Source organism: Ischnura elegans, chromosome 1 (assembly GCF_921293095.1).
Source record: "Ischnura elegans chromosome 1, ioIscEleg1.1, whole genome shotgun sequence".
Lineage (NCBI taxonomy): Eukaryota > Metazoa > Arthropoda > Insecta > Odonata > Coenagrionidae > Ischnura > Ischnura elegans.
The window spans coordinates 50704468-50718490 of NC_060246.1; the positions used below are offsets into that span (position 1 = coordinate 50704468).

Here is a 14023-nt window from a genome sequence, read left to right on the forward strand (position 1 = left end):
TTTACACTGCTATCATGGATTTCAGTCTGATGCAAAAATTCTTATCCATCAAACACCATTTCCAGTACACGTATTCACGAGAGCAATGTGCATGTTGTGCCTAAAACAACCGCATTCGCCGGCACAGTGACTGGTTGTGAGATGGATGACGAAGGCCAAAAATAGTCTATTACTTGAATTGTTCCTGCCTAATGAATACATTTTTAATATAATTGAGCTAGTGTGTAAAGCGTGAACAATGTTGCGTTAATCGTCAGTGGCACGCTCATCTGCATCTTCGCCTTCATATCTCTACTTGTTTTCTCCAGGTAGCTCACTCTACCCCCACCCCTACCGTCATGTGCTAGCTGACAACCCAAGGCGCTCTGCAATATTCACGCGCATCTAGCCCGGATTCTTTTCTTCGTGTTCAATTATTTTCAGTCCATCTCTTAAAGTTCTCAATAGTTTCTTCGGAGTGGCCAAGGTCCGAAGACGAATAAAATTAAACTAGTGAAAATGAAACCTGACTTTATTAAACCCACATGGAAAACACTCGGTGGTTCGAAGTCCAGCCATCCTGGAAAGTAGAGAACCACTCGTACGAGGTGAAATTCGGAACTGATGCTATCGCGTACGGGGGTACACAGAGCATACTGCAGAGGGCGAAGCGTGACCATATGACTGCGCCATCAAATTTTTTACCCTAAAGATACCCTTTCTTTTCTAACTATCGTAGCGCCAGATGAGCAGATGAATTCGGATTGTTAGTAGGGAGAAACAAAAATCCTGAGAAGATATCCCTTTGTCAGTAACTCTGACAAGTGAGACTTATAGTATAGCTCGTAAATTGATAACTGTTAACAACCTGATATCATGTTTCCGGGACAAAATGCCGAGTTAACTGCCGAGAAGCTCAGCTACGAGGATATCGCGTTTCGCCAAAAATCACCATCGTATTTTTTCATCTATTTCCTTGCTTAAAATACCTCGCGTTTGGTCTCGTTTTTTTTTAATTAAATGCAAATTACTAACATTTCAATCTAATAAAAGCATAATAGCAATTGCTGAATATCTTTGTTAGATACCTTTTGGGCTAATAGGGGACTCATGCAGCAGTTGACCTCCAGGAACTGGGAACTTTGAAGGAGTTAGGCTGAAAAAGGTCAGTGGGTGAGAAGAGGGGGGAGCGCGAAACACGTTTCTATTGTTCTCGTGTAACTCGATATTTTTTTCGAAGCTAAGGTCTTCGTAATACAATCCCTGCGCGAGCTGGGGCCTTTTTTTATTTTGAAGAAGAGGAAAGCGTCAGAAGGGGGGAGGCGAATTCTGAATGGAGGGGGATAACGGATCTTGGGAAATGCGCTAATGTTACTTTCCCACGGCACTGAGCTTCTCCCAACGTTAGTTCCATCTCTTGGGGAAGATTCCAACTATGTGCTATTCGTTATTAGCCAAAAATTACACATTGTATTTATTTCGTCTCATTTTCGTCTAACGATGGATGCGGGAAAATTATGCGTCAGAACCACGATCTTCAAACGATCAATGCGAGAAACGATACTTCGGGGAACGATAGATGCGGGAAAAAATTACATTGTCTATAAGGAACTTTATTTGGGATCAGAAACAGCGAACGATCAATGCGGGAACGATAGATCGAGGTTCCACCGTATAACTTTTCTTTTGAAAGCGGCAGTGTAATGACTTCTCTGCTACCGTAATACTCTGAAACCAAAACTGAATCGATCTCTCTAATCAGAGGCAAATCATGTTCCCTTCATACTGTTGTTCTGGGAAAAATGGAACGACTTTGTAGCAGTTTATATCGTGACGGCATTGAGGCTTTATCGTTACGATCCTAGGCGGATCTAGGGAGGGGCACGGAGGAACATACCCCCCAGACACTTAAAAAATATGCAAGATTTTGAATACGGTCACATTATCATTGCGCTCGTTTTGTATCATGAGGTATCCTTGTGCCCCCCCCAGAACAAAATCCTGGATATGGCTTTGCTTGTGCTCCCCACTCCCCAGAAAGAAATCCTGGATCCGCCTCTGGTTAAAATTTAGGAAAATTGTAATCAATCACACAAAAATTTTCGAAGTTGATCAAGCTCTAACTTGAATGGAGCTGAACCCAGGGGGAAAGCAGGCGATCTCGCGGACACGGCAGAAGTGCACCCGGCAATTGATTGGCACGCACGCTTTACCTGCTGCCTAAAATGGCAATAGTTTTTCACTTAAACACAAAATTAAATAAGCTAAATTACTGTTCAGGTATTTTTGACGTTGATTTTTCGTTGTATAGCTATATATATTAGGTTGCAACCTCAGGTATCCGACCATCAGGTATAACTTTTTTCCGACGAAAATTATGCAACCCGATTGACGTCGAGAATTTTGCATTCGATTGTAAGACGAACCCTCTTTTCTGCAGGAGTTAGGAGGAAAAAAAAACTTGTCTTAGATAGGTGCAAATAGGTACATTATAATTCACTTGGTTTGAAATACATATATAAAGACATAATAAATACCTGCTGATACATGTTATTTTCACTTTCACTCTAATTTATCACTCGTCAAATATTTCCACACAAACTTTCCGGTTGCGACGTAAAACTGGCAAGGCCCAGGTCGACGCATGCGAAGAACGTGTAATGCTATGTTGCAATAAGCGGAAATCTTCTCTCGTTTTCAGGCCGCAACGCGCGAGAATTAGTAACCTCGCGCCGAAAGCTCGCTGTCGCCCGGTTCAAACGCAAGGAGCGTAGTGTCCACAGCGCATAGCAGGTTGTCCAGTTTAGCGGTCTTCCAATCACAGGTTTGAGGGTGTTGAATAAACGTTCAAATTTTTCGAAACAAATGCCATCTAGATTTAGTTTTGAAAGTGGTCGCTGCAGCCAGTGGGAAGCCTAATTGGGTGGAAGGGGACTAAGCAGTGACCGAGGGAGGGGAAACCAAGCCAGTCGAGGAAAGTAAACAAGCTGATGAGAAGTGGTGTCATATTTCAGGAGGGGGGAGAGAAAAGGCCTGCGCTGGGAAAAGATGTTTTTTTTTCTTCAGGCAACATTCGTTCCCACGCTTTTCTGACCCATGCGACGATGCTCGCCACAATGAATAGAAGTGCGCTCGCCACGAACGAAGTTGAAAATTTCTGGGAAGGTATTATTATCAAGATTGAGAGATTTTTAAGGTTTTAGGACGAAATTCACGGCTTTTTCCAGGTTTTTTCACGGTAGACGAAATTCACGGCTAATTCACGGTTTTAAGGTTTTCACGGTTGAGTGGGAACCCCTTCACTATACCACTGTGCTTTCAATATTCACTATTAACCACAGGCATTCAATCAATTCAGAATTCTTATCCATCATCTCATCCCATCACATAGAACTTCTTATGGTTAACTTTTTCTAAAATGATTTAGACTACATTGAGTCCTCGTTTAACGTCACTTACCGTTACTGAAAAATGTGACAATAAACGAAATGATGTTAATCGAAGCATAATATCCCATAAGAAACAATGTGAAAAGTGAATATCGGCTCCTAGACCTCACAATTCCTACGCGAAAAAAATGTTAGTGTTTCATATCTGGGGCATTTTTTACGGTGGGAATGCCAAACTATCACATAAATACGAGTTCCTGTCTTCATCGACAATACCAGCAGTGACGTAAATCCTTCTCCATTTTTGTATCTTCCAGCAATTACTTTTCGGCTTCGCTATGGTGGTCGCCCGGGCGAGCGTCGCCTGGGCATCATCATCGCTGAAACATCGTCGCAGTTACAGGAACCAAAATTATTGTGAACTCGGCGAAAGAAGTCACGAAAAAAACTCCGAGTTCTACAGGGAAAAATGCCTTGAAATCACTTTTTAGGTTCCTGAAAACCATTATGTCAAGTAAAACCTTGCGCACCTACGCAAGAATTCATTTTGCAGAATTTTTGCTATAACCGTAATCGCAATTAAGAATAAACACACCGTTTCACACTTTGCTTAGACTGACTGTATTACCGCCCACAAAACGAACAACCTGCAACGCCCGCCACTTCGCATTTTTTTCTCGCGCGAAATTTAAAAGCCTTGACGTTATCGCGACGCGAAGGTGCGATAAACGAATGACGGTCTCAAAATTTTCGTGACGTTATCGCGAAATGACGTTAAACGGGGTGACGTAGAACGAGGACTTACTGTACATATACGGAAAAAATAAAGAATTATGCTATACATTGATTTAAGTTAGAATTAAATCTAGAAGCATCCAAAATTACTTACCTAAGACAGCTGATTAACTCATCACTATGACCAATATATAAAGGAAGAAGCAGGTACAGAGCAGAAATAGCAGCTGTGTGCTTTCCGTGAGCTACCACATTGGATAGTCGGATAAAAGCGTGCTCTCTTGCCATTTCCCATGTATGCCCTTGTTCGGTAGCCAAAACAAGTAAAAGAGAGGCAAGAGGATGGTTGTCCTGCAGCCCTCGAGACAATACATCAGCCAGGAGGTCGTAATCTGATGAAGGATCTTGAGGCCATGCCTGGCACCGTTTACGGTCACAAGGGTGAATGCAAAGAACACTGATAAGTGACCATGCCCAAGTTGATGTGACACTCTCAAACCGCATCTAATTCAAGAAAACATCATAAAAACGAATTAGAAAAATATTCTCAGCTCCAATTATTAACAGACAATAATTTACTAACCAGTTATCATTGCTCCTTATTTACAATGATCCCTAGGTAGTTGAGCTAAGTTGTATACATGAAGAAAGAACATATACATCAATGCATACTCTAATTGAGAACATAAACAAAACCAACAATGCTCCAAATTCTGCTTCATTGGTAAGGTTTGTCAGCAGCAATTTCAAAATTTTCTTCGTTACATCCCAATGCAATAACCTGTATTACCATTTCTATGTTAAATCTTAAATGATGAAAGTAATGAAATATGTTACGTAAAAGCAATATCGAGCACCAGCATAGAACTACAGGTCAATAGAAAAGTACTGTAAGCAATAGTAGTGCACAACACATAGGATCCGAACAACAATCTACCATATTAGCACGTGTAAGAGGCACACCTTTTTTCCCAGAAATTGCAGCGAAAATGAGGGTGCGCCTCTTACACAAACTTCGTATCTTCCCCCCCTCCCCTTCACCGGTCGCAAGTCTAAGGGGAACTGAGTGGCCTTGGTTTTCAGTGTGAGTCAGTCATCTGAAACCCTAGGTCAAAAACAAGCGGCAGGCAGGGGAGTTTCTCCCTTAGTGACTTATTTTTAAAATGCTCCTGTTTGCTTTTCTTGTAAGCATCGCGCCGTCACGTCGGTACCCCAGAGGTGAACATGGAAGGTCACGCAGGGTTTTTCGCTTCGGAGGGCGCGCTAAATTTACTGCCACGAGTGGGCATCCCACAGCATTTATACTGCATATAGTAATCGCTTATCAAACGTAGAGAAACGCGTAGATTTGAAGGACATAACTGGTTAATAGTGAACATTGTCTTGCCAAGCAATTTCCATTACGCTGAGGACCTGATTTTACAAAAATCATCTTCAGACGCTAACATGAGGATTATTGCAACTGAAAATTATATTGGTATCAAAACCTGCGCTTTAAAAAATTCGAACGAGTGTGTTCATTGTTGGAATAATTGTGGACGGAAGAAATCAGAAATGCTTCTAAGTGAAGAGCGCAGAAGGAGAGGTCTAGGGGAAAGAGCGCGATCCCTCCGTCTTCGAAGCAAGCAACGAAATACGGAGGGGAAGGAGCGCGCTCCCTCCCCTCCGTATTTCAAGCTACGAGGGTATGAGCGAAGGAGCACGGGAAGAACACGTCTGATCTTGCATGTGACGTCGTTGCCTTCAAAGCGAAGGGGCGAAGGCGCAGCAATGTGATATACGCAGTTTGCGTTGCGTAAAGTTTCCAGTCCATCTCGTCTTGTTTGAATGCGCTTATGCTACGCTTGTTTTTTCTGAAATCGTCCTGTTTGGACTATTTTGAATATTAGTAGCCTTGTTGTAACTATAAATTTTGCGTCAAACAATCAGGGCTTAAAAAACTTAAATTCTGTCAGATATTCGTCGCGTTAGATCTCTTTCTTTTTTTGAACCTCGTATGTGTCATACAATTATTGAAATCTATCGAGATATCTTCGGGCTCAGTAGATGACTCACCTAGCATTTGGCCTCCATAAACTGGGAGATCAATCAAGGTCAATTGGTGAGACGGGGTATGGATGAAACACGTTTCCATTGTTCCACTGTAACTTGATGTTTTCCTATTTTCCTGTGGGGTCTCGGAAAGGAAAAAAACGGCAGAGGCTTTGGCTGATGGAGGGCCGAATGTGGCTCCATTAAATCTACGACGTGGTTATTATCCTACGGCGCTGAGATTGCCCCGATTGTTGTCCAATCTCTTGGGAAGGTTCATGCTATGTGCCTGTCGTGTATTGCCTTAAAATTATCCACGGCTGCAATTCTATTGCAATACTCCTGCGAGAGCATTAAAAACAAAATTATTCGTGAATAGGACAAGCATCGTAGAGCAACGGCGTATGCGAAGAGAGGATTGGAATTTTTTCTACTCCCTCTTATGCTGCTATTACCGCCGCAGTTATCAAAATTTCCTCTTTCAATTATTATTGAAAGAGGAAAATTCGATAACAGTACGCCTGGAATTTCGACAATTATTGAATATACATCTGCAACACTGCACGATAGTATAAAAAAATGCTGCAAATTTTTTTTCTTCATAGCTTCGATGCTCAAAATAGGGGTGCGCCTCTTACACGTGTGCGCCTCTTACACACACTTATACGGTAATTGACAGCTGTAGAGGTGACAATTAGGGATGATAAAAAAATCAAGGCCCAATGCACAAAAAGAATCTATTACAAATTTTGTTCATTAGTTTTACAACCTATTTTAATATCTATAGAGATTATTCTGTTCAGAATATCAAATTTCAGGTCAGATTGGCTAGTATTTTTGACACCGGTTGGGTCCATATATTTGAAAAATCGCATTTTTTTTAGATGCCACTGCATGCATCTCTAAATATGTTTATGAACACCAACAAAAGGAAATTACTATAAACAATCTAGTAACCAATATGGAGGGCTTGCAAGAGTAACAAAAATTCAATTAAAGTACATTCCCTTAATTGTAAACAAAGTTAACACCTTGAGTGCACCATGACGTTATATCACTATGATCTTTTATGGTCTTTTGTGCCTCTAAGTTGCTCAGCAGGGATCTAGCGGCTCATTTGTGAAGACCATTTCAATCAACCTTTCCTGTGAGGATCGGGAGAAATTTTTTTCATTTATCTTAAGGTAAGCCAATTTCCATTCATTTTTCCCCATGTATTGTATGCTATTATTTTTATTTCTTTCTATTACTGCGTGAATATGACAAAATTTAGGTATTTGAGTTTTATTTTACAAATCATATGTATCTACTATCTGATAATTAATTAGGTGTGTTTATTAATTTTATATTCCGTTTTTATAATGTTTAGTGAGAATATAAATATTTTTTTCCATTCTTCCTTTTTTATTCATGCGAGCCTAGTATTTTACAAACCTTTATTGTCTGATGGTAATAAGTTTTATTCAACTTATGAATGAAGTACTGCGATTAGTTAAACTTTAATGTAAATTTGAAACTGCCATTACATTTTATTTATGCAACGTAACATATCTCTACCTTTTGCACCCTGCCTTTGTTTGTCATTGCAACTCCTAAGGAGTGAGGGGATCTACAAGCGGCAATATTATGAGAGTGAAGAAAGTTATTAACAGAAAAGTGCCAGTTATTTATAAGATTCATGCGAGCCTAGTATTTTTCAAACCTTTATTTTCTGATGCTAATAAGTTTATAAGGGATAGTTACATTAGTGCATTTCCCAAGATCCGCTATCCCCCTCCATTCAGCACTAGCCTCCCCCCTCTGAAGCTTTCCTCTTCTCCTAACAAAAAAAGGTCCCAGCTCACGCAGGGATTGTATTATGAAGACCTTATCTTCGAAAAAAATATCAAGTTGCACAAGATCAATAGAATCGTGTTTCACCCTCTCCGATTCTCGCCCACTGAATTTTTTCAGCCTATGAATCACCTATTAGCCCAAAAGGTGTCTAACAATGAATTTCGGCAATTGGTATTATACTTTTATTGGATTGAAATATTAGTTTGTGCACGTAATTCCAAAAAGAATGATACCAAACACAACGTATTTCTAACGTCATTTAAGCATTTTAAGCAAGGAAATAGTTGGAATAAAACGATGGTGATTTCTGTCGAATCTTGATATCCTCACACTGATTGTGAGCATCTCGGCAGTTGATGCAGCATTTTTTTTTTAAAACAGGGCTTCAGGTTACAATTTACAAATTATGTTACAAGTCTCACTTGTCAGAGTTGCTAACGAAGCGATGTCTTCTCATGATATTTTGTTTCATCCTACTAGCAATCTGAATTCATCTGCTCTGAAGTCATATGGTCATGCTTCACCCTCTGCAGTAAGCTCTGCTTACGCCGTACGCTATACCATTAGTGCCGCACTTCACCTCGTATGAGTGGTTCCATACTTTCCAGGGTGAGTTGACTTAAAACCAGCGAGTGTTTTCTGTGTGAGTTCGATAAAGTCTGGTTTCATTTTTAATAGTTTTATTTTTATTCGCTTTCGGACCATGGCCCTTCCGAAGAAACAAGTGAGAACTTGAAAGATGGACTGAAAATAATTGAAGATGAAGAAAAGAAGGCTAGAAGCGCATGAATATTGCAGAGCGCCTCAACTTATCCGCTAGCACATGACGGCAGGGGGTGGGGGTAGAGCGAGATACCTGGTGAAAACAAGAAGTGGGATGAAGCCGAGGATCAGGTGGGCGTGCCGCTGACGATTAATGCAATGCTTTACACATTGCCTCAATCATATTAAAAATTTAATTGTTAGAAAGGAACATTTCAAATAATAAACTATTTTTGTCCTTTTGATCCATCTCGCAACCAATCACGGCGTCGGCGAAAACAGTTGTTTAAGGCATAACATGCACATTGCTCTCGTAAATACGTGTACTTGAAATGGCATTTGATGGATAAGAATTTTTTTATCAGACAGAAATCCATAATAACACTGAAAATGCCGAGTGCAGTGCAAACATTTTTAGGAAGGTGGCATGTTCTTTTAGGATATTTGAAAGAGATATAAGTTGAATCAACAATATGACCTATGTGTTTCGATAAAGTAATAATATTCCAGTAATCAGCTAAAATCTTGTTTGAATCCTTTAATGAATATCATAATTCGGAAAAATCCAGAGTTTCCTGGGACATAGGCAACCTGGTAAAGCTTTCCCGCATCGATTGTTTTCCACTTCATCGTTTTTTTCATCCATCCCCCTGAAAAACGATAGATCGAGGTTCCACTTTACATACAGAATAGAAATCAACCATGATTTCAACATAAAATGTGGTACACAGGATCCACTAGTATCTCCCACTGAAGAAAGAACCCTAATTGACACTCTTGGGCACAGTACATGAGAAGAACTTAAACGTAGCACAATGATTATAACATAGCATAGTGTATATCCACCTATATGCCGTTACTTATTCTTGGAACTTACAAGGGGAGACCACGTACCTTGTTCCGCCTTTTTCAATGCCGTTTTTTTTATGGTATACAGAATGGCGAACACATCTCTGAACTGGTAGTGATTCCATTGAATGTGCCTTAGTTTGGCTGTAATTAATTAATTTCCAAGCAGTATTTTAAAAAAGCGTTATATAATCCCAAAATAATGCCATCCCTCCAATAGGGTTAGTTGGTCTAGTGGTGAGCACGTCTGGCTCTCACCTGGGGGCCCTGGTTCGATACATCGACACAGCAGTACATTTTGTAATTTTCATTTTGATCATATGGCGACAAGTGTATGCCATAAAAAATATGGCATTGATAAAGGCGGAGCAAGGTATGCAGTCTCCCCTTGTTGGTAATAAAGTTCATTTTGTAACTGCTGGGACCGGGACTGAGGTTCGTAAGTCGTGGTAAAAAATTTTGTTATAACGAAAGTTCCATAATAACATTTCTTTTACTATAGATTTAATCGGCCTTTTCGTCAGGATCATCTCTTAAAGAAAATTTCTGATTTAAGAAGTCATTCATTTTGATAAAATTAAAAAAAAATTAGCTCTATGGCCTCGCAGTGCATTCATTTCAAATTCCCATATTATTGCTGGCACCTAACTACAGTCTATAGCATAGATGCTTGTTATAGAGTAAAAATAGAAAATAACTTCATTCAATAAAAGCTTGACCATCTTAATTTTCTAAGCTTCCCAGCCAGACTTCAGTTCCACTACATAAAATAGAGACATAATGTAAGTCATATTTCAAGTACCACTCTGGTTTTTCTGCAAATGGTATTTTCAAGTTTTGCTGTATATTATTATCAAGTTTTACAGCCTATAGTAATGTCTACACTTTTAACAAATTCTTAATATTTAGATCGAGTAATTCTAAATAACAGATAAATGACACATTGAAATAATCACGTGTGCTAAATTAACTCACAGCTGATGGAATCCTTCCTTTACCATCCCATGTAAGACAAGCATCAAGGGCCACTGCTGCCGCAGAAATAGTTACATCCAATGATAAAGGGCCATCTTCATTACTACGTCCTCTCCACGGTAGTGCTAATAAAATGGCTCGTGAAATAGCACTCTTCATAGTTTGTGGGTCATGGTGAAGAATCCATGAAGATAACAATTTTAAATCCACCTTATTTGGCTGCCAAAGGTGTATGGGTAGAGAAGAGAATAAATCCAGAGCTCCCTAGAAAGAATTTAAAATATGTCACTTGAATAAAATTCAAATCAACAAAATCAGCTTGATAATACTTATTACTAATAGCATCACATGCTATCAAGTTAGTACATAATACTGAAAAGATAAACTGGAAACCACATAAATGGAAATAATCAATTCACATGTGATTAAAAGTAGTACTTGTCAAATAGAATTAGTAAAATATAAGGAGGGGATAATTTGTTCTATAACTACTGTGCATTAAAAGTCATAAATGGTTTGAGAGACTCTACAGATCCATATTCCATACAAAGTAATTTCAATTCTGTAAAATGCATACAAAAAGCTACTTACATTGGATGACATATTAAAAAAATTAATTACATAACATTCACAAAGTATTCCCTGACATTTCGCTCAAGTTTGGTAGGATAGCAGTGTACCTCAACAAAAAGACAAATGTATGCCGTATATGACTAAATATAGTCCCCCCTTTTTTTCCAAAAATGCCCGTGATAAAAGTTCTATATTTAAACCCATTTTTTTCCCGAAACTCAAGCCTCAAAATTAGGGGGGGGACTATATTCAGAGGGGAAATATATTCAGAGGAATTCAGTATTTTCTAGTGCCATTGTGGCCTAGGAGTTAAGATATTAGCTTCCAAATTCCCTGTCCGCAGCCCATTTTTTGGTGAGGGACTCCTCACTCAAAGGGCCCTCAGCAAGGCATCTCTGAGTGCAAGACCATGGAGGAATATTGCCACACATATAAAGCCCCAATGAAGTATAACTTAATTCTGACAAGAGGCTAATGACGTGTTAATACTAATAATGTTTTATTTTTCCAGAGATCAAGTAATACAGAGGTTACAATGATGTAGGACACGTCAGGTTAAAGAATCAATATACAATAAATACAAATATACAATGGATTCAAGATACGTCAAACTTTGTTTAGAAATTCATCAATAGAATAATACATTTTTAGTTTCAGATATTTTAGGAGGTTGCTCTTAAAAGCAGTTACACTTATTGGTGCCTTAAACTCAACCGGCAATTTATTATATAATTGAAGGCCCATACAGTTTGGGCCAGCACCTGTATTCTTAGTACGCACATATGCAACATGCAGCTGATCAACTTGTCTGGTAGAATGATGGTGAACATGACGGTTCTTAACATAATGGGATAATTTCTTTTAGTATATACAAGTAAATGAAAAATATATACTCATGGCACTAGTAATATAACCAGTTTCTTGAACATGGGACGGGAAGGGGCATTATGTTTGGAAAAAGTCATGAGCCGAATGGCTCTTTTCTGAATTCTGAAAATGGACAAGGCCCTAGTGAATGAACCCCAAAAAATTATGTTGTAGACTACGTGGGAATTAAATTCTCTATAGTATAGTCCCTGAAGGACTTCAATAGAAACAGTGGGTCTAATGGATCTAATTAAAGAGCAGGCTGAGCTTATCTTACAAGCTAAAGTATTTATATGCTCATCCCAACAAATTTGTAAATTGACATTAAAGCCCAGAAATTCAGTATTTTGTACCTTTGGGATCACCTTCCCCTTGACTTCAATGGGAGGGACTTAACTTGCTTTATTTTTATTTGTTTAATAAATTAAGTGAGACTTTCCTATGTTCAAATCCAGAAAATTTTGATGACACCAGGAAACTAAAGCATAGCTCACCTGTTTACATTTATCTTTCAGTTCTTCGAAAGTAGGTGCTGTGAGAAGAATGTTGGTGTCATTAGCATATAATATGGGGGTAGCACCATTTATGCTTAGAAAAGTTTTTACAAGATCATTAATGTAGGAAATAAACAAGACAGGCCCAAGGACTGAGCCTTGAGGAACACCTCGAATTGGGATCTTACCCGGGGAAACAAAATTTGCACCATTTACCAAGATAACAACATGTTGAATTCTGTCTGACAGGTAGGATTCAACCCTTAGCATTAGGAATACCTCGAATACCCATCCTGTTATGTTTCTAGAGAAGTAATTGATGGTCCACACTGTCAAATGCTTTTGAAACATCGGAAAACATAGCAGCTACTTCCATTTTGTTATCTAGGGCATTCAGAGTTTGGTTTATTAGCTGACAGGTTGCAGTAGATGTGGATTTATATTTCCTAAAACCATGCTGGGATGGAGAAAGGATATTGGTAGCCTCCAGGTAAGAAATTAGCCTAACATATGATACATTATGTGGTCTGTGACCAAACAGTAACATCGATATTATGGTGGTCCATGACATACACCATGACTCCACACACTATTGCTAACAATGCAAGAGAAGATTAAAATCACAAATGCATTACTTTGTTTTTGATTTCTTACATGCAACAGAGATTATTTAGTTCGTATGTCGGACCATTTTTCTCATAAGAAATTCAAAGCAAAATATTATTTTAATGATAAAATATATGACTTCCACTGGAAATTCATTGCACTGAATTCCAAGAATGGAAATTTTATATTCCAGTACATACTTATTCAAGTTTTGCTTTGTACATATTTCATGAAGTAGATAATTTTCAAATTTAAACATCATGAGCATTTGAAGATGGGAAAAATACTGCTGCATTTTGGCATACTGCACTTTATATCAGGTGGTTTGCTATCAGTGAAGGATTGAGAGAGGAGCTAGGTGGCGCTAGAACTCCCTCTGTCGGGTATCCAATTTACACTCTATAAAATGGTAATTTTGTTCAGTTGTCGAATATATACAGGAGAAGGGAACCCCCATAGCCCCCCTTGTACCTATCTTGGATCCGCTGCTGTTTGCTATTATTCAGAACCTGGATTGATTTCTTCTGACAAAAGTTGACAAGACACATCCCTTTGGAAAGGAAGAGTTTTGGTTACATCAAAAGGGGTCATTCCAGAAGGCTAACTGGCCACTTAGCCTCATAAATTCTCCCTAGTATAAGCTGGTTAGTGGTAAAGAGATGAGGGCTCAAGTAGGTCAGGACCAAGCACAAGATTAGGGATCTCTTGGATTTCATAAAGATTTGCTGAAGATATTTCTGCCAATATATTATTGGCCAAGAAAAAGAGTACTTGATAAAAAATTGGCAAAGGGTATGGTAATTTGGTAGCTAATATCTTGCCTCCAACGTCATGAGGAGACCTGAAGTTTGGCCACTTAAATTGTGATTTTATCATAGTAAACTACCGACCCACCATATTTTAATGTAATTAGCGAGGACATTTAGG

At 38.9% G+C, this 14023-nt stretch overlaps 1 protein-coding gene across 1 annotated transcript in view; it reads right to left on the reverse strand.

The window, feature by feature from the left end:
* The window catches only part of LOC124159956 (ectopic P granules protein 5 homolog), a 160691-nt gene that overhangs the window by 121592 nt on the left and 25076 nt on the right, over positions 1-14023 (reverse strand). Inside the window, exons 9-10 of the mRNA XM_046535784.1 lie at positions 10557-10820; positions 4258-4607 (exon numbers count right to left, since the gene is read on the reverse strand). Of these exons, the coding sequence (XP_046391740.1) occupies positions 4258-4607; positions 10557-10820 (614 nt within the window). The remainder of the gene's footprint in view (positions 1-4257; positions 4608-10556; positions 10821-14023) is intronic.